Source organism: Colias eurytheme, chromosome 5 (assembly GCF_061535395.1).
Source record: "Colias eurytheme isolate Ceu_HAF_F1 chromosome 5, ilColEury1 Martin Lab GWU primary, whole genome shotgun sequence".
In the NCBI taxonomy this organism is placed as follows: domain Eukaryota; kingdom Metazoa; phylum Arthropoda; class Insecta; order Lepidoptera; family Pieridae; genus Colias; species Colias eurytheme.
Window position 1 is genome coordinate 3,505,907 of NC_142984.1, and position 20,727 is coordinate 3,526,633.

The following is a 20,727-nucleotide window of genomic DNA, read 5'->3' on the forward strand; positions in this document are numbered from 1 at the left end:
ATTTGCCAATTTATTTTCGATATAAATTACTATACATGTATTATTAATTCTTAATTTTCATCTTTTGAGTCTCAACTGTCTTTAGAAAGAAAAATTAAATACTAATTTTTGTACCAAACTATGGAACCATAAAAATAATATGAAGAAACAAGGAAAGATGAAAATAGAATCTGATTTACCGCCACACATTACAATAGAAATGTATTTTTATAATACGTGATTTTTCCAATATTTTTGTAAATATTACTTTCATTTTGTGAAGAGAAGCAAGTATAATATTATTGTACCAAGAAACATGTTTCCAGTGTTTATACTTGTATATAATTAGTTCCATACTAAGTCTTCCCAAATTCTTAATTTTCATTATTCTATTAACTGGGGTTCTTCTTAGGTGTTAAAAAAACCTAAAAATTACTAAACTTGTACAAATTCGAACATTTATTATATGTTTATAAAAAGTTAAGTCTTTAGAACATTATGTAGACGAGAGAAATTGTAATTGAAACGAAATGCGAGCATTACCACTTCTTTTATAGTTTAGCTAGCTTTCTGCCCGCGGCTTCGCCCGCATTTTCAAAGAAATACCAGCATAGTTCCTGTTCCAAGACGAAATAAATATTATTTTTAGTTTAATGCATGACCTAGAACCTATTAGAGCATGTAGCCGTTGATTAAAACAACTTAGCGTTAATTAACAATATCAGAGCAGATGAAAATCTTTAATTAACCTTCATTTTTAATAATTAGCTTTGCCCCGGTTTAACCCGCATTATTCCGCTCCTATTGGTATTAGCGTGATAATATTATAGACTATAGTCTTCGTCAATAAATAGGCTGTCTAACATTGAAAGAATTTTTCAAATCGGACCAGTAGTTCAAGCATACAAACAAACAAACTCTTTAGCTTTAAAAGATGAGTAAAGATCATATATTTATCAGTGATAAGCGTAATTGCTCAATAAATTTGTATCATTTAGCAATCTCGCAGGAAATATTAGTGCTAATTGAGTTGAGAGTAATAATATTCAGATTTCTATGATAGCACGCGATCATTCATGATCTGATAAACGCGGGAAACGCATCCGCCTTTAAACTGAGATTACACATTGTACAAATATTTAGAACGAACTACAATAAGATTAACGGGAGATAAATTAGACGAAGATAACATTCAAACGGTTTTAGGATGTTTTACTATAAACATAGTGAAGATACCTACACTCGAGAAATCTGCTGATTTCTAGTAGTAAGAATGTTTTCCGTGGTAAATCATTTTCTTAGTTTCATTACACATGTCCTATGAATATTTAGTTTATTATAATTATATACGTTTTAAAAAATTGTGTGTATGGTGTTGTATTTGGTAGATGGTTTACAATTTTAAAAATATGTAATTCTTTACAAATGAAACGTAAATAAATCAAGTGAGAAGAAGAGGAAAAAGTTAATTAATGATAATGCGATTATTCACTTAAGATGTAATTTTAAATTATAATTATATTAAGGTTTTAGTAAGTAATAAAAATTATGTTCAATTAATTTGACTTCGGCACGTGTATTACGGTTTATTTCAGTTACACTTATGTTATTGTTTTTCTTGATAAAAACAATAATTAATAAAATTAATTACTTCGCTTAGAATTTGTGTTGTTAAATATATGCCAAAAGATTGTAGCGAGTTTGTAAAAAATCTATTACTAGCTTTCCGCCCGCGGCTTTGCCCGCGTTTTCAAAGAAAAACCCGTTCCCGTAGGATTTCCGGGATAAAACCTATCCTATGTCCTTTCTCGGGTATCAAAATATCTCTATACCAAATTTCATGCAAATTGGTTCAGTAGTTAAGGCGTGATTGAGTAACAGACAGACAGAGTTACTTTCGCATTTATAATATTAGTATGGATTAAAGTTAGCATGCGAATGAAGTAGTGGGATGAAGAACATTGTCTTTTTTTATTACCTTTTTACATATTATGGCATTAATTATTATTATTGCGCAATTAGGGCATTTTAACATCCAGTCTTAAGCGACTTTTAAATAATAGCTGCTAGATCATAATCCCATAATTATGCACTTAGTTTATTTCAAAATATGTGCACTTTGCTTTAGTTCCGTAATATCCATCCGATCAACACCATCAAAGCTACACGCAGATTACCCTGAAACCAACGTGGATTGTGGACAAGCCTTTACAGTTATTGTTCAGTAATTAATAGACAAATAGTACAAATGAGCGCAACTTATCTGCACGAAATTAGCTTAATCGTATAATTTGAAGCGAATCCATCGCTTTCCGTGTCCATTTAGCATATAGAAACGTTCATTATTGTTCGACAATGACTGACAATTAAACGGGGAATGTGTTTTAATTGCTTTTTGTATCGTTTCGATAATGTGGTTCAATTAAAGCTTGGATTCGTTGTGTTTTACGATTCGACACGAGGACGCTTCAGCTCATTTGCCCGGTTCAACGTTAAACGTGCGTGTTGCTGAATTTTAACACCGTATTTATAATTTATAAATATAATATGTTTTACATTTATGAGTTTTATGAAACTGTTGTAGCCGGTGGTATTCTAGACAATTTGTTTATATGCGTGGAATCATATGTTATTTAAGAAAATATAATAATAATTAGGTACCTTCATAAGAAAATTGGTTTTACTTTAGTAAAAAAAATGTTGTGTGGTTTTATGAAACCACGGTAAAAGTGAAACTGTTCGAACGGTTCCGAACACTGCTTTGTGTAGCGCATGTCGCGTGACGGTGTAGATACCTACTCGGCAGCCGCGATACGTACGCGACATGCGCTACACAGACCAAAAAGTTTGAGACGATGTAATAAAAGTTTCACTTTAACAATCATAAAAAAAATGTGTGCGTGTACTAGTGTTCACACGTAAGAAGTGAAAAATGTCACGCGTAACGCAAAAATGTTACTCTAAATTTTTTCCAACCCCGATAAAGAAGTTTCACTTCAAAAACTTGAAACATACTTCAAAGTAGATTTCGAGGCAGATTTGAACCCACATCTTTTACATTACAGTTAGGTACGATGTTTCCAATGACTAGATTACTCACCCGTATCATCGATACAACGCTCTACATATTACATTCGTTAAAAATACATTTGAATTTATAATCAACATCAACAATTATAACATATTATTTTTATAATTATTTAAAACATTATATGCAAATACGTAGTATTGCTTGGTAATTTCCCGTTTCGCTATTACCGAATGTAAGCAAGCGTGGCTAAGTCGCCTCTAAAATATTCCATATTTGCCAGTCCATATTGGTTTGCGTTAAAATGAACATTTATTAAGCCAGAACAAATAATTCGCAGTAACATATTATTGTTTTGCCGAACACGTTGATATGTTTGGTTAGCTCAAACATATTCCATTCATATATCGAATATTTAATATAAATTGCTTTCAATTTCTCACATTTGGCTTCAAATTGCGTTTATTCATATGGAACAGTGGTCGAAGCTTTGTATTTAATCTAATGTAATTTTAATGTTGGCGAGGCAAATACTTGACCAGGTTCACCAGAGTTGGTGGTTTTGAAATCAATCAATTCATTAGCAAATGGTTTAAAACTTGCGTGTTACATTAATTTTGTTGGTTTCCAATAAAACTGGTATATATATTCATGCTTGAAAATTTAACTTATCCTTTGATTTTCAAAACAGTTCGAGTATGTAAAAATACTTCATCTATTAGTCACAATACAGTGTATAAGTATTGAAGTTTTATCGTAACGACAACATAATCAAGTTGAAGTGAATACGAAAATTGACTAAAATATTATATCCATGTCCCTGAAATTTTTAAATTTGTTTATTTTAAGAAGTAAATTATTTTAATTGCTGGGATTATTTAGCAAGTTGTTCCTAATTACCTACCTAACTAACTTTATACCAGCTTGAAGTTTCAATATCAATTATATACCATCTTTCCCATTCCAGATATTTTCCTCCTACGGATTGCCGATGAAGGATCTAGATTTCTCTCACAACAGTCTCCGTAGACTGCCAGATAGGCTGCTATCTGGCATCAAGGGTAATTTAACCAAGCTGGTGCTCGCCGACAACCTCCTGGGAGATAACCTCAACCCAATATTTTCCACCGCGGAACTACATAATTTGCCAGCTTTGGAAGAACTCGATTTGAGCGGGAATAATATAAGAGGCTTGGAAGAAGGCTTGCTAATTGGATGCAATGTGATGAAGGTAAGGGTATAGCTGATGGTTTGATAAATGTAAAGGCTTGTAAAAAGTAACTTTTGTTTCATGAATAAGGGTTTATTATATTATGCTTCGCTTACTTTTAAATCTAATGCTTAACTTTCGATTGAATCACAACTTTTGAAGTAAAAATATGGCGGTGAATCAACCCTATTCACAAATGTATCACATAGTACACAAATTTGAGTATAAATGTTAGAATAAGATACACTTGAATATATTTGTGCAAATCTTGTATCGTACAAGTGAATATCGTAAAAATATGGTAAACTTTTGCAGATATTACGCCTCGACCGTAACAATATGATATCCGTTCCATCTTCCTCTCTCAACGGGCCGCTTTCATTAAAACTTCTTTCGCTCAGGGAAAATAGAATAGGTAAGTTGAAAAAATTTTGTTCCCCTTCAAATGTACGAAAGACACTTTACGGCTTTTGGTAAGTCTGTAAAAGTACTCCAAACTTTCCGCGTCCATTTGGAAAAGCCTAAAGTTTTGCGCCTAAAATAATATTTAGTAGGCGTAATGAAGTCTTTATTTTAGTGAATATTGCCGTGAAATTTTTGAGGAAAGCCTCTGTGTAATGTTTATTTGAGTTTAATGGAGAGTAACTCTTAATTGATTTGCTATTTGTGTAGAATATAATGGAATATTGTGTATTTTGATTTGATCAAACGCTGTGCTTAACAGTTCAATAATGTTGCATGATTTGTGTGATGTTTAATTATTTCCTTGTGCTATAAAAACGTTCCTTCTTTTAGATTTCTAAATTTATTTCACTGATATTTAAATTTGAGTGCTGATATTCAATCTACACGAAAAACGTAGGAGGAGCTTTCAAATTATACTCGATATTCCCCGCTAATAAACCATTAACAAATTCATGTCTCTATAAGCAATTTTATTTCATAACCTGAACATAACACGTGCCAAAATTCAACGCACGATAAATTCCCTAAATATAAAACATTATCCATTCATTTCAGCCCTGATCCGTCAAGCATCGTTCGTTTCACAGAAGACACTCGAAGAAATAGATTTACACGGGAATATGATTTCGAGCATCGAAGGCGGCGCCTTTATTAGTTTAAACGACCTTCAAACTTTAGATTTAGGCCGTAACAAGCTCTCCAAGTTCAATAGCGACGTGTTTCAGGGCATACAAAACTTGGAGAAGTTGGACCTTTCTGAGAACTTTATAACTGACTTCCCAACTGTCGCCCTCAAATCCTTTACGGCTCTCAAACACTTAAACCTGTCTAGTAATATGATCACGGTGAGTCTTGAGATTTGAACATGTGTGATAAGAAATGTTTTAAACAACTTCGTGATGGGAATGGAAACACATTTTGATGTTTTTTATTTGACGAAATAGTTTTGTATTAATATAAAGTGTTATATTAAATATTAAAATAAAAGTAACAATCACATAATTAATTTTTAGATGCGTTTGATGATTTCCATTTATATAATTTTAATTTATATGTATGTATTCTTTAAAAACTAAAATGATATAAATTCGACAAATTGATTTTTTTATAAAGAAATTGTAACAATATTCCTCCAAAAAATGTCTAAAATATCAAACGAAGATAACATTCAAATACGTTTACAAACAACACGTATGCTTACAGAATTTGGACAGCAGTCACCTAAACTCGCTTTCATCGCTGCAAGTGCTTGACTTGAGCCGGAACAATCTCGTGAAGCTGTCCCCGGGTACTTTCGTCGGTTTAAGCGATCTGCGCTATTTGGATATCGGAGTTAACTCGCTGAGAACCGTAAGTTTTTATTTAGTGCCCTCAAAGTTTAATTGGACTGGGAGGGATGTTGAGAATGGTAATACTTGCAAATGTGCTAAAGTAACGTTTAGGCAGAACAAGCTATTTAAACTTTTAATATTACGGTCAATATTTGATACCTCTTACACTAAATGCAAAAGCTCGTACAATATTTAAAAGTTTTCTAAATTATTTCAGGTGGAGGATGACGCTTTCGACGGATTAGTTAATCTGCAAACTTTGTTGTTGAGAGATAACAATATCCTACTCATCCCGGCCACGGCTTTGTCTCGGTTGCCAAGTCTTACGTCAGTTCATCTCGGCTTCAACAGGGTCACTGCGCTATCGAGCGACATTCTTCGAGCCGTCTCAGATAGAATCAATTCATTAGTCCTATCTAGAAATGTTATACGCGAACTTCCCCCCGCAGCATTCGATCACTTTAAAAATCTTCAGCACTTAGACCTCTCCGGAAATCTCCTGAACTCAATATCGGCAGATGTGTTCAGCGGATTGGAAGTAACGCTCGAATTTTTGTCACTAAGCCAGAATAGGATTTTAGGCTTCACGGGACAACAGCTGAAGTTCGTTAGCTTGTGGTACCTGGATATATCCGGAAATCAGATCTCTGAAGTGCCGGTGAATGCATTCGAGTCGATCCCGAGTTTGTCGCACTTAAACATGAGCCATAATTTACACATGAGTGTGTTCCCGCAAAACGTTTTCAACCACAACGATGCTTTATTGGTAGTTGATATAAGTAATGTTGGATTAAAAGCGCTGCCAGTAAATTTGTTCTCGAAAAACCACAACTTGGAAAGAATTTATCTCTCAAATAATAATTTACAAGAAATATCTGAAGGGACGTTTAAAAACTTGAAAAATCTAACACATTTAGATTTGTCTTATAATAATATTGTTACGATCAGAACTCCTGCTTTTGTTAATGTAATGTCTATACAATTTTTATCTTTAAAGGGTAATCAATTAAATGCGTTCAAGGGCGAATTTTTCAATACGGGTACAAGCTTGGAAGTCATAGATATATCGGATAATCAATTAAGTTATTTATTCCCATCTTCATTCAAAATACACCCACGCTTGCGAGAAATTATATTGACAAATAACAAATTTAATTTCTTCCCTTCGGAACTTATAAGTACTCTGCAATATTTAGAATTAGTCGATTTATCGGGAAACACTTTGAAAAATGTTGATGAGTTAGACTTCGCCCGACTTCCGAAGTTAAGAACTATTTTATTAGCGCGTAATGAACTCGAGACTGTGAGTGAAATGGCTTTCCATAATTCAAGCCAAATACAGACTCTTGATCTTTCTTATAATAAGATAGATCGATTGGGCGATAGACTTTTTGAAGGATTGATTAGGCTGGAAACATTAAACTTGGCCGGTAATCTTTTATACGAACTGCCAGACAATATTTTTGATAGATCGAGACTCCATATGTTAGAGTGTATTGTCCTCAGTCATAACTTATTTGAACAAGCTCCTTTGAAGGCATTACAGAAACAATACTTCTTTGTATCTTCTGTGGACTTGTCGTATAATAACATTGTTGATATACCAGCTGAAGATAGTGTAATGGTAAATATAAAGAAGTTGGATTTATCATTCAACCCCTTGGCAGAAAAATCTGTTATGAGTGTTTTGACCGAACCAAAAACGGTAAGAGACCTTAATTTAGCAGGAACTGGAATGCAGGCCGTAGGTCAGCTTGAAACACCATTTTTATATAGACTTAACTTGTCCCACAATAATATTACAAAATTATCTGAGAAAACATTTACAAGAACTACACTATTAGAATCGCTAGATATTTCCCACAATCAAATTGTAGATGTATCGAATTCTCTAGCGATTTCTTGGCCAAAACTTAAGAATCTACAACTGCTCAATATTTCAGATAATCCTATTGTAATGATACTCGAAGGAAATTTTGAAGGCTTATCTTCTCTACGCGTATTAGATGTAAGACGTTTAGAAAAGTGTACTAAAATTGAAAAGAACGCTTTTAGAACTTTATCGAATTTAGTTGAACTTCGAGCTTACGATTATCCTAGATTAGGGTACTTTGATGTTCCAGGCGCATTACAATTTTTCGAAGCACTAGAAAAGTTAGATGTTGAATTTAAAGATACAAATATTGGACCTGATCAACTTCATTCTACTCTACATCCACGTTTAGAAGAACTTGGCATTAGAGGATCCCGTCTTAAAACAGTATCATCTGGAGTGTTAGCTGGTTTGAAAGCTCCTGCAATTACAGTTAGGTTCCGGAATACTTCAATGACAAATCTACCTCCAGCGCTGCTGTTTCCATTGCCAAGATCATCACGAATTACCATCGATATAGGCGGTAGCCAGTTATCAACAATACAACCCCAGCTGTTAGTGGCACTTGATGATAGACGAGCTGATTTATCTATGTTTGGTTTAGACACAAATCCCATACGCTGCGATTGTAACGCGAGAGCACTTCGTAGATGGTTACCAACTGTTGGGATTGAAGATGTGCGTTGTGATTCACCCGAACACTTATCCGGATTCCTTCTTATAGAAATAGGAGACGATGAACTATCATGTGACACTCGAAAGCGAACCACTGCAACTTCATCTAGCACTAGCTTATCTACAACATTTCCCCCGCGTCTAGTTCATCGAACTTCAGCGGAACCAGATATTATTTGGTCAGTTGCCCCATCGCACGAACGATCTAAAAATGCAGGAGAGCCGAAAGGAGCACCTGTTCTTGGCGTGGCGACATCAAATAATGATGATAATTTGATAATCGGTATTGTTGGAGGTGTTGTTGCATTTATCGCTATTTTGATAGTAGCGATATGTATAGTTCGCTTACGCATGTCAAGTACATCATACAGAGGTGGTCCATTAGCTAACAGTCCGGGTGCTGGCGCTGCCCCGTTATGGGGAGCAGCTTGGCCTGGTTATGCCGGTACATTGCCACCTCCCTCGTTATCAACGGCTACGTTGCCTCATAAAATGCAGTCAGGTCCTGGATCAGTTCGGTATCTAGCGCCACCACCACCAGCACCTTACTTTATAAGCATGCCACCACATGAAGATAAAATCTATCGGTAGAATTTAATACGTTTAAGTGTGAAAATGAGAGACTTTATAGACGTAACATGTAAATATAGAAGGTCATAATTACATAAATGAATACCTGTATTTGTGCTTATATTCTAATGCTTATTTGTTTGCCTCTTTTGTGTTAAGATTGTTTAAATGAACATTTGAATACTAAGGCTAGGTTGAATTTATCTAGTCAACAATGACAGGTATTCAAGATATCACAGGTGCGTTCATGTAATTTATTGTTACAATGAGGGATTCATACTGGAGCCGTCCTTTGTATAAATGGATGACGCGTGGCACAATTGTTGTATAATATATTTATTTAATTTAAGTTTAGGCCGTCTACTTAAGTAAGATAGTGTCTTAGATTAATTATGGAACAATAAATTAATTTCTAAGTATTGATGTGTATTGTTTTTTTACCTTTCTACGGCTATTTTATTTATTAAAAATTATATTTTAATTACTTATCAAAAAGAACATCAGACATTTTTTAACATAGCACATTATAAAAATATAAAGAAAAATCCATAGTACATACAGATTTCCGACATTTTATATTATTCATTAGTAATACACAAAACTAGTAAACAATGGATTAGACAAAAAAATTCACTGTAATCAACTAGTATCACATAAAACGATCCAGGCACATGTTCAGTTTTGCTAAGGTAAATGAAAATTCGTATGACAAACACTGTAGAGAAAATGCTTTTGTTCACGTTTTCAGAATTGAATTCCGTGAAACGTTCATCACAATAGTGACCGTTTATGTAACTGTATTTACATTGCAATATGCACTTTTTAGATTTTATCTTGATTTGAACTGTGATTTGAACAAATACCATTGTTTTCTGTTTAATTTTTTGTCACAGCACATAAGTTTTGTGACAGATTAACCCATTGAGCCACGAACGGCCCGATCGGTCCACGATACAATAGAATTTCTATTGAGTCTGTGATTCCGGGGCCTGAGTTATTAAAAAGGAAATAAAGAAATGAGAATGAAATATCGATTTTAGTGTGAGGTGGTAATACGAGGAAGAAAGTGGTGCAGATAAATGTTACATTCATTATTTTTACTAATATTATTAAAGCAATTTGATGGCCTTAAATATTGAACAACAAATGTTTCTGTTTGTTCCATACTAACAACAGAACATCGACATTTTAGTGGATTTCTGTAGGCGTTTAGTTGAAATGCCACTTTGCGGTCATCTAGTGTACTAAATGTGTTTACATTTAGGCCGCAGGTAGTTAAATGTTCCGTAAAACTAGCAATGGGATTCTTGTTCCTCTAAATGCCTGAGAAATACAAAATATAGTGGTAACCTGGCTATATAAATATTAAAAGAACTTACAAAAGTTATTTTTTAATGCGACGTGGAATAAACGGAATGTAAACGGTATGCATTGGATTTAAAAGATTTTTGCCCGCTTATTTCTAATCCGTCTGATATAATTGTTTCCCGAAACCCTCTGAAATTATAGATACAATGTTTGCTTTCCATTTATGAGTATTAGCGTGCATGCATGTAGAAATCCTTATTTGAAATCTAAATGCAGGATTCGTAGCGGATTGTAGCTTCCCGACATAGAATTTCAATTTAACATCACCTGCAGGATTAGGGATTATCTATATACACATTAAACGCACCTGCTGTCGATAAAACAATGCTGTAAGTACCATTTTATACAAGACAATATTAAAGTAATAATGCTGGCCCTGGTCGACGAGTTTAAAATTATAAATTTTAAAAAGTACTTGGCTGCTCTCCTTTTGCGCTTATCAAAGTTAAAGTGTTTTTATTTAGTTTTTTATTCGAGTTAAATGATGCTCTATCACTTTGCTCAAAATAAAGAAGAGATATTGTACTCATATTTGTATTTTAAACCAGAAAGGATTAAACAGGGCAATGCTTAAATTTAATACGTGTTTTGGCAAAGGCTTCATTTTTGTTGTCGCCATGAAAAGGTTGCACAGATTTTGTTTTAAGACAACAAAACAAAGAGTTTTCAACGATTAATATTCGTGGAAAATTTTGAGAAAATTTGTCCATTTCAGCAAAATTTTATGGAATATGTTCAGCTGCTTTTATTTCCGTACCAAAATATTCTAGACTGTTCATTACGGAGGCTTATGTACTTTGTGTTTCAGCAAGTTACGTGCTCTCTAAATTTCTCATATAAAAAACAAGCATGTACGATTCAAAGCAGGCTTATAACCTTTTTGCTTTGAGACTCGTACGGCGTTGCCGTTAATTTTACGACGCGACGACGTGCACATAAAAACAAATTTTATGTGACAATTTTTTACTAATCTCACGCGTGACTGAATTTTGTTAGCTTCTCTTAGACACAAATTGCTGTTTGTTGTAAGATTCTAAATTTTATTTTCATGAAATGAGGTCTTTGTGTCAAAGAAGGGTAGGTACGGTATTTTCTCGGTAGTGAATGCACCAACGCGCTATAATTTTATTATTACAGTACAATATTATAGAGATATGTTAGTAACATTTTCGTTATTAAGATCAGTGCAAAACATTTTATAATATAATATCTGCCTCATGGCTCACTGGCGGAGACAAGACTTCGTTTACAATTTACAAAGGACTGTTTTTATTCCATTATTTATACACATACATACTGTATATCTACTTAATACAACGCATTTCCTTTGAAGTAATTTACTAAAATACTAAATTCCAATTTTGAATTCCAATTTCAAATATTGGAATCTAATCAATATTTGAAATTAAGAAAAATCAAATCTCTTGAAAAAGCATTGGAATATTCAATAAAGAAAGTTGAAATCTGAAAAACAGAAATATTTTTTAAAATAACATAAGTCGTCTTGAAGAGAATAGAATTTAATTGATATTGCTATCTTATAATGGGTGAAAAAGTTCGTATTTTACAATTGAAATCTGTTTAGAACTAAACCCCCTTTTTAGATAGAGGATGATTGTAATGTCCGTGAATGTCCCTGTTTCTGAGAGTCATTGTGAAGGAATCCTGCCTTGTTTCGCGAACTCTTGTACAAATTGTTGAATGAAAACAAACTTCTCGTTATCTCTTTGTATCGCTTTGGTATTCTGGTATTGTGTAATTATGCTGAAATATTCTCTTTATAAAGGAACGTTTCGTTTTCGATAAAATATTATCAGAGCGAGATGAATTATCCTTCACGGAACTTATATATAAAATGAATTAAATTCTAAATATTACTAATTTTGTTAATTTTAATATTTTAAACATAAACATTTCATTTAATTACTCCATCAGACAGAACGATTCAAACTCTATTGAAGCTCTCCGTGCGTACCATTTCGGTATTCACACACTAAATATCTTATATTTCAAAGCATAATTTATGAAATCCTTATAATTCATACGTGTATTTAGTTACGAATAATAGATTTTCCCGAATATTAAGCTTTGAATATTCTCGAATCGCGTCCAGTAATTTCAGCGGTAGACCGTAAAATCGTTATGTAGACAGCTTGTACTACATGATAATTTAACTATTCAGTACCCTAGATATTCGGGACATTTCTATTAGGATTCAATATTAGTTCTCCTGCTATATAAATATAGATGAGAATGTTGTTATTATTTCTATGAATACAGGATTCAGACGGAATTTATTACATTTTCTATTCAGGGAAAAATTAATAAATATCTGTAGATTGTTTTTCATTAAATGTAATAATGTCTTGTTTTGGGAAACTACAAGAGACAATGGCTTTTATCAAATTCCATGCTTTACTAACAATCCGTCTACAAAAACCAATCATTGTATATATGCTTATTAGCATCGCGGTATCATGCTTGTGTAAACAACAATATGTGCATTTCTTCACTTCCAACAGCAGATCTAAAAACGACTGTAATCCTCCAAAACGATGCGAAACGTTGAAATTTAATCAGCGTCCCGACAAACAATATAAAAGATAAACTCATATAACCGCAGGGGCTCATTGGTCGCCGGATGCGCCTTATGGCCCACAACAAAACCGCCGCCCGAAACGACCGCTTAGAGCGCACACACACTGTGCGATGGGATGTCGGAAATAACTTCTAATTTTACTTGCATAATGTGACACGTGTAAAATGTACAAGCACCTTTAATATTATAGAAATGACATAACGTAACGGACACCTTTATATCTCTCTATTTAGGCACTTCAGTCTCTATCAAGTAATGATACTAGACGTCTTATTAGTTAGTCTTTAATTCTTATATTATTAAGTTAGGCACAAAACTGAAATCGATTTAAATTGGGTTACTAAAAAGGTGTGTATAATATAAAGTATGCATAGTCTTCGTATAGTATGCTATAAATATTGCTAATATTATTAATTGTTAATGCACTTTGAAGTATATTTAAAATATAGAAATGTACCATGAAAGCCAATTTATAATATGTAATTGGGTTATATGAATTACAAAATTTCTAAAATCGTATACTGATGTCCAATGTCGTATGTTGAAATGTAGAAATAATCCTACTTACCTATATGTAAATACATCGCTCACAATTTAAAACGTATATTTATGCAAATGTTACTCTTTTGTTGGGTATTATTTAAGTCAAAATCTTTTCACTTTTACAATTTATAATTTGTTAAAAAAAATATAAGATAGCAAGATACATTACGTATCTAAAAGCAAACTTAAACGCAAAGCTATCGATACAAAAGTCCTACCATTTGCATAGCCATTCTTTTAAATTAAATAAGTTTCCATAGGCAAAAATAAGGCAAAGTTGGCAACTAGAAGCGAACAATGGTATCTTGCTTAACAAGTCTTAAAGGAAAATCGGTGAAAAGTTTAAAATTGAAACTCGTTGAGCTAATAAGAGCGTTCTCGATACAAGTGGATGAGCTCAATTTGTCCGCAAATGTTGCTTTATTTGCTCTGCGATTCCGATTTTTTCGTCTTCCATTCAAATTGAGAGCTGCGGAGCGCTTTTTAAGAAACCTTGGAGTACGTTTGCTTTTTTATACGTATTACATACACGGTCTTTGTTTGCTGTTCTGGAATACATCACATTTATTAGATTTTAACGTAAATCCTTTGGAAAATTTTAATTCTTCTTGCACTTTATGATGTGATCAGCGAAAGCTTTTTAAATGTTTATCACTACATAGTACAAAACAAAGTCGTTTTCTCTGTCCCTACGTCCCTATGTATGCTTAAATCTTTAAAACTACGAAACGGATTTAGATCCGGTTTTTTTTAATAGATAAGGTAATTGAAGAGGCAGGTTTTAGACAAAGTGGGCGAATCCGCGGGCGGAAAGCAAGTTAATAATAACCGCAAATTATCTATACTAATATTATAAAGAGGAAAGGTTTGTATGTATGTATATGTATGGTTTTCACGCATAAACTACTGAACCTATTACCATGAAATTTAGCACACATATAGAGGGTAACTTGGATTAACACATAGGATAGGTTTTATCCCGGAAATCCCACGGGAACGGGAACTATGCGGGTTTGCCTTTGAAAACGCGGCGAAGACACGGGAGAAAAGCTAATATTAAATGTAGAGAAATGCAGCTGTGTTTTTCCAAGAAAACAAAAATGTTTTCTGAACCATTCATCATATCATAGCTAAAATATGAAAGTCGATTTGCAGTAAACGTTTAAGAATACCTGCTCTTTGCGATACTCGATGAAATATATGAGGGAGAAATATTGATGACTCCTCAATCCGGAATTTTAAGACACTTCACCTTGATTTCGTTCGTCGTTCGAGTGAATTTTATGATGACGTAAAAATTGACAGGTAAACGGTATATGATGTAGGATTTCATAAATTTTCTTAGTGATATGTTTTGTTTGTTTTGTTGAGGTTTGGAAAGCTTATTTGGCGCAAGTACTTGTAGAGTCACCTTTTTTATGTAAGGCTAATAAAAAGAAAGAAAGAAAAAAGAACATTTAATTCAACACACAATAAAAGTCTTAAAATTAAATACAGATACACAATAATACAGAAAAGCAAGTAAAGTTATTAAATCTTATCTTATATATAAAATTCTCGTGTCACAATGTTAGTCTGCATACTCCTCCGAAACGGGTGGACCGATTCTCATGAAATTTTCTGTGCATATCGGGTAAGTCTGAGAATCGGCCAACATCTATTTTTCATATGTACCACGGGCGAAGCCGGGGCGGACCGCTAGTAATATATATATTATATTATGTGCTATTTTGCGTGTTAAGTAGGGACTCAGGAAATCTGCGACTTTAGGAGCTACAGCACTGATTTTCAGAAAATATATAATTCTCATTTCAGGGAATATGGGTACATTCCTAAATTAATAGTGTTAATTAGATGTAAGAATACGACAAAACTACGCTTTATTCGTAAACAGAAAATTTGGTTAATCCTTCAAAAAGAGAGCATTTTAAACAAAATATTCAATCTGGTCCATTCATCTAAGATGAGCATGAATACAAATTGTGAGTAGCAAAGACCCCTTGAAAATGACTCGGGAGTTTGTTTAAAAGTTCAGCGCAGATGCGTTGGCACGAGTACAAAATGTCCAGTGATATAACTCGAGTGATTTATGCGAAAACTTTATCATACTTATTAGATACAAATTCGGTCGTGTACTAGCTGAGGAATGAGTGATGAATATACATAGGATATATAGTAATCATGACGTCGTTAGAGTTATCTATGAGTGACCGTGCGTAATAAATTAACTTTGCACAAAATTGTATAAAATTGAATTCGTAAGTTACTATAATATTTTAAATGGTTCGTCATTGTGGTTGTTTGTTCTTCACGAAAAACCTACTGGACCGATTTGAATGAAACTTTACAGTAATGGATTTTTATTATTACGTCAGAATAACACATAAGGTTTAGAAAACATGAATTTACCCCCGGTTTCGTCCGCGGGTGAAACCTCGTGATATAGCTAGCTATACCACGCTAGCTATTTGAGAATGAAGCAATGATAATTAAGTAAAAAGCAAGGGTTTGTATGTAAAATACCTAAAACAGAAAGAGAACTAGATTTTAGATAAAATGGAACGGACATTATTGAAATAAAATTGTATATCGATGTCAATACGGGCAGGTTTGAATTTACTGGGGCATCAATATGCAGGCTATTGCTTTTTATTTAAAATGGCATTTTTTTCTAGAACACTTCATAACTGACGTCCAAATTTAAAAAGGGTAATGAAATATTGGAAGTGACAGAATGGATGCAAAAGCTAAAATAATTGTTTAATTTGCATCCAAAAATAAATCGACCAAGAAAAAGTATGATAGGACATAAATACGTTATTATGCACAGATAAAACAAATAAAATAATGCCCTAAATTCATGGGAATTAATAATTATTGTATTAGTCAACAATAAAAATTGATTTTATAATTATGTTTAATAAATAATTGACGCGATTCAAGTTTTGAGTGACAGTTTCGAAATAACAGTTAATTTTAATTGATTAAAGGTTACCCTGTGTATAATATCGTTAATGCCATGTGTAACATTCTTCTTACAAGTTTAATGAATATTAATGAGACGAGGTATCTCGTTAACAGCTTGATTCATTTACACTTGGTTTTTGACGTCACATCTTCGTTACATGTAATCTTTCAGAGAGCTGTCAATGTTATTGTTTTATACTGATTAGATTTATCGTCGATGATTATTATATTTAACAGTTATAAAAATTGAGAGAGAAGTTTTATTCTCTTCAATTTGAAGTCACAATTAGAATGTATACCTATAGAAAATTATAACGAATTAAGCTTTATAAAAGAAACAATAGTTTCATTTACTCATACTACCTACAGATGTATTGCAAATTACACAGCTGCATTTCTCTACGTTAAAACTTTTATGACCGTTACAAAACCAATCAATCTTCAGCACGATACATGGTTTAAGCGGCAATTGCAATTGAGTACTGCAACCGCCATTACAGTGAAGTAAATAAAAATCACGGTTTTTTACTGAAATAATGCAGTATTTATACTTGATTCTGCAAAGATGTCAATTGTCAATATTTATTTCAAGTAGGATTCAATAAGTAGAGTGTGATCTTCTCTTTATATATAAAAATGAATCGCAAAATGTGTTGGTAAGCGCATAACTCGAGAACGGCTGAACCGATTTCGATAATTCTTTTTTTATTATATTCCTTGAAGTACCAGGATGGTTCTTATGTAGAGAAAACGTAAACATGTACCACGGGCGAAGCCGGGGCGGACCGCTAGTATTTTATAAATTTATATAACACAAAATTTTAGGAACTGCAATTTTTCGTACTGTAATTGAGCAAAACTGGATTCTGGAACAATAAAAGTTTGTATTGGCAGCGATATAATCACGTACTCTCTGTACAAATACAGCAACAATTGCCAAAAGCCAATTTCGCCGCGATTTTGCAATGATAGATCCTAATGCGATATTTCGCTGATTCCCAAATATGCAATATGTTAGAATGGCGTGTCTGAGTACATTCAGGGCGTCCTTAAAGTGGAATGTAATAACAGAGATAGCGACGTTTTCGCGACGTAATGCCTACAATTTGAAATCGCGAAATGCCTCCGCAGGCAATTCGAGAGATATTCTTTACTGCTGTGCAAAATAACGGATTTTTATTATCTGGGTGTCTCACGTAATGGTTGTGGAAAGACATTCGATGTACGTTCCTTGAATTCTACTTAATCTCGTACATTTGATTTGTAATGCGGACACTTTAATGTTCTTATGGATACGTTGACGTCTAGAATGTTCTATAAAGTACATACATTACCTATAATAATATGTATAGTATCTGATAGGATTCTTTGTAAAGTCCTATTTGTAAGTCAACTTCGAGTTCATTTTGTAAGGGAAGTTTAGAATAGCTCATTAAAAGTTTATCTTATGGAAGTTAAGATACTATATCTGTATGTATCGACTATATAGATGCTAATTCTCGTGACACAGCGTTTGTAACCAAGTTGCTCCAAATGTAGGTATATTATGACAAGTATGTATATTATTATCAATAGCTTTAAGTATTCTTTCAAACTCAAACATTTACTTATACAATTAGACTCCATCTAGAAGCACTTTTGATCGTTATAACATAGTTTTACCAATTTCCCTTAAGTTACCAGTTACTCTTAGGAAACAAACTATTTTGCTCCTAACCTCTCACTTTCCTCGAAGAACAACGTTGCCCATAGTATATAACCTATTATTTCCAATGTTTTAAAAGACTTGTATTCCGCTTCGTATCTTTTAAATTAAAAATTCCTCGTTATTATTCTATAATATTTTTAATTTATCTTTAATATTTCTTGTTCATTATCAAGAATTCTTACGCTTTAAATTATACTGTATAGTAAGTAGTACTTTCAGAAATACGTTTGTAAGAAATTTCTTTTCAGGTCAGATTTTCAGCGGAGATTGTAGGTTGCAGTATAGTTTTTATAGACAAGGCCAAGCACTGATTTTGTACGGTGAAATACGATCTTTGTAAAACGTTTTAGAAATTTGTTAAAACTTTGTATTTTTGTTTATTTCAGGATTTAGGAAACAAATGCGATATTCTTGTGCTATTATTGAAAACTGAGTCAATATTTTTAAAATTGTAATGCTATATTTATCTTTACTTCTATACTAATATTATAAAGCTGAAGAGTTTGTTTGTATGGTTGAACGCGCTAATCTCAGAAACTACTGGTCTGATTTGAAAAATTGTTTCGGTGTCAGATAGCCCATTTATCGAGGAAGGTTATAAGGTTATATATATCATCTACCTAAGACCAACAGGAGCGGATAAATGCGAGTGAAACCGCGGGGCACAGCCAGTCGTTAATACAACATTCTGAACAATAAATACAATTATAAGCCCGCGCCACGCCTCTGTATATAGAACAAAACGTGCGACAAATTTATTACAATTTACAAAAAAAACAATCACTCATACTACTTATATCTTATACATTACTAAATGTTGGTTAGTAACACTATTCTATTCCAAATTTTAGGCAATTAAAATGATCTCCAACGATCCAATTAATGAGACTCATGAACCCTGAATAAATCTTCTGAGAAAATGATTATGAGTCAGTATTATGATTTTCACTGGCTAAGTGAAAGAGAATATAGCGCTCGTTAGAGTAATTCGGCTTTAAATTATGGGGGATTTAATGAAACGTCTTTTTATTACATTTTAACCGCTGTTAGAGCTCTGACTGCCATTAATTTTGCAGTAAATCCAAATTGAAATTATTTTATTTTACATTAAATTCTTTCTCTTCTTGGTTTCCTTTTATTTAGCGATGGAATAGACAAATGGTACGATTTAATTTTGTCGTTACGTTGGTGTAACAAACTTTATAAATGGTAGGTAAACAAATTATAGAAAAGGTAAGTACTTACCGCTGCTGCAACTGAAACTTAGATAGACATTATATATTTAAAAGTTCACGATATTTAAATGAGAAATTAATATGGATATTAGGTACGGTTATTGAATGGTTTGATAAATAATTTATACTAGTGGTCCGCCCCGGCTTCGCTCGTGGTACATATTTCGCAATATAAGGTAGCCCATGTCCTTTCTCGGGTATCAAAATATCTCCATACCAAATTTCATGCAAATTGGTTCAGTAGTTTAGGCGTGATTGAGTAACAGACAGACAGACAGAGTTACTTTCGCATTTATAATATTAGTATGGATTAGGCCTACTGAACGTTCTAACAGTAGAAGAATGTCCACTCACCCTTTTCTCTAAATGTTTTAAGATACCTACCTAAACTCAAAAAAAATCTAATATTTAATAATTCAACAAGACTAGATAACTTTACGCAGACATTTTGAGTTATTATTCTGCACTTATAGTTAGAAATTGTGGAACTGGCTAGAGTCTCTACACTTGTTTAGTAAATAATTGTTTTTTAAAGTTAAACTTTTATTACATCGCTCAAACTTTTTGGTCTGTGTAGCGCATGTCCCGTGACGGTCGGCTGCCGAGTAGGTATAAAGCAGTGTTCGGAACCGTTCGAACAGTTTTACTTTTACCGTGGTTTCATAAAACCACACAACATTTTTTGATACAATAATTATTAACAAACTGATAATTATAATCAAATACATCATTGGTCAGAATCAAGTAACATGACACGACCCTTAAAGAAAAAATATACCCTAATCACAGAAAATAAAATGTCTTGTCGATCCAATCCAATTGATAAAATATAAGTTATTGTAAAATTTAAGCGTTCTAGTCAACATTCTTGGAAAATGCTGAGATGATTAAAATATTTATTTAAACAACAAAGAAAACCCATTCTTGGAAATTAAAGATCTTGCATGTGTTTTTCTAGAGCTCAAAAGTCTGATGTTTACAGTTTATGAGTGGAGTATTTAGTCAACAAGTTTCTTAAATATCATTGTTGTTTTTTATTTTTAGAAAGCAAATATGTATTAATTTAGTTTTGCTAGAATAAAGATTAATTTAACAACAAGTAGATATTGTAGAAACAACAATTTAAATAATTTTACGAATAATTATGTAAGAAAAAAATAGAAGAGATTATGTAAA

At 32.9% G+C, this 20,727-nt stretch overlaps 1 protein-coding gene across 4 annotated transcripts in view; it reads left to right on the forward strand.

The window, feature by feature from the left end:
• Nucleotides 1-9,554, forward strand: part of LOC149908374 (uncharacterized) — a 61,804-nt gene extending 52,250 nt beyond the window's left edge. For all 4 annotated transcript variants that reach the window (XM_090101859.1, XM_090101857.1, XM_090101858.1 and 1 more), the window contains 5 exons: nucleotides 3,975-4,238; nucleotides 4,533-4,632; nucleotides 5,238-5,527; nucleotides 5,886-6,032; nucleotides 6,231-9,554. In XM_090101859.1, the coding sequence (XP_089957985.1) occupies nucleotides 3,975-4,238; nucleotides 4,533-4,632; nucleotides 5,238-5,527; nucleotides 5,886-6,032; nucleotides 6,231-9,152 (3,723 nt within the window). In that variant the 3' untranslated portion in view covers nucleotides 9,153-9,554. The remainder of the gene's footprint in view (nucleotides 1-3,974; nucleotides 4,239-4,532; nucleotides 4,633-5,237; nucleotides 5,528-5,885; nucleotides 6,033-6,230) is intronic.
• Nucleotides 9,555-20,727: the final 11,173 nt, after the last annotated feature.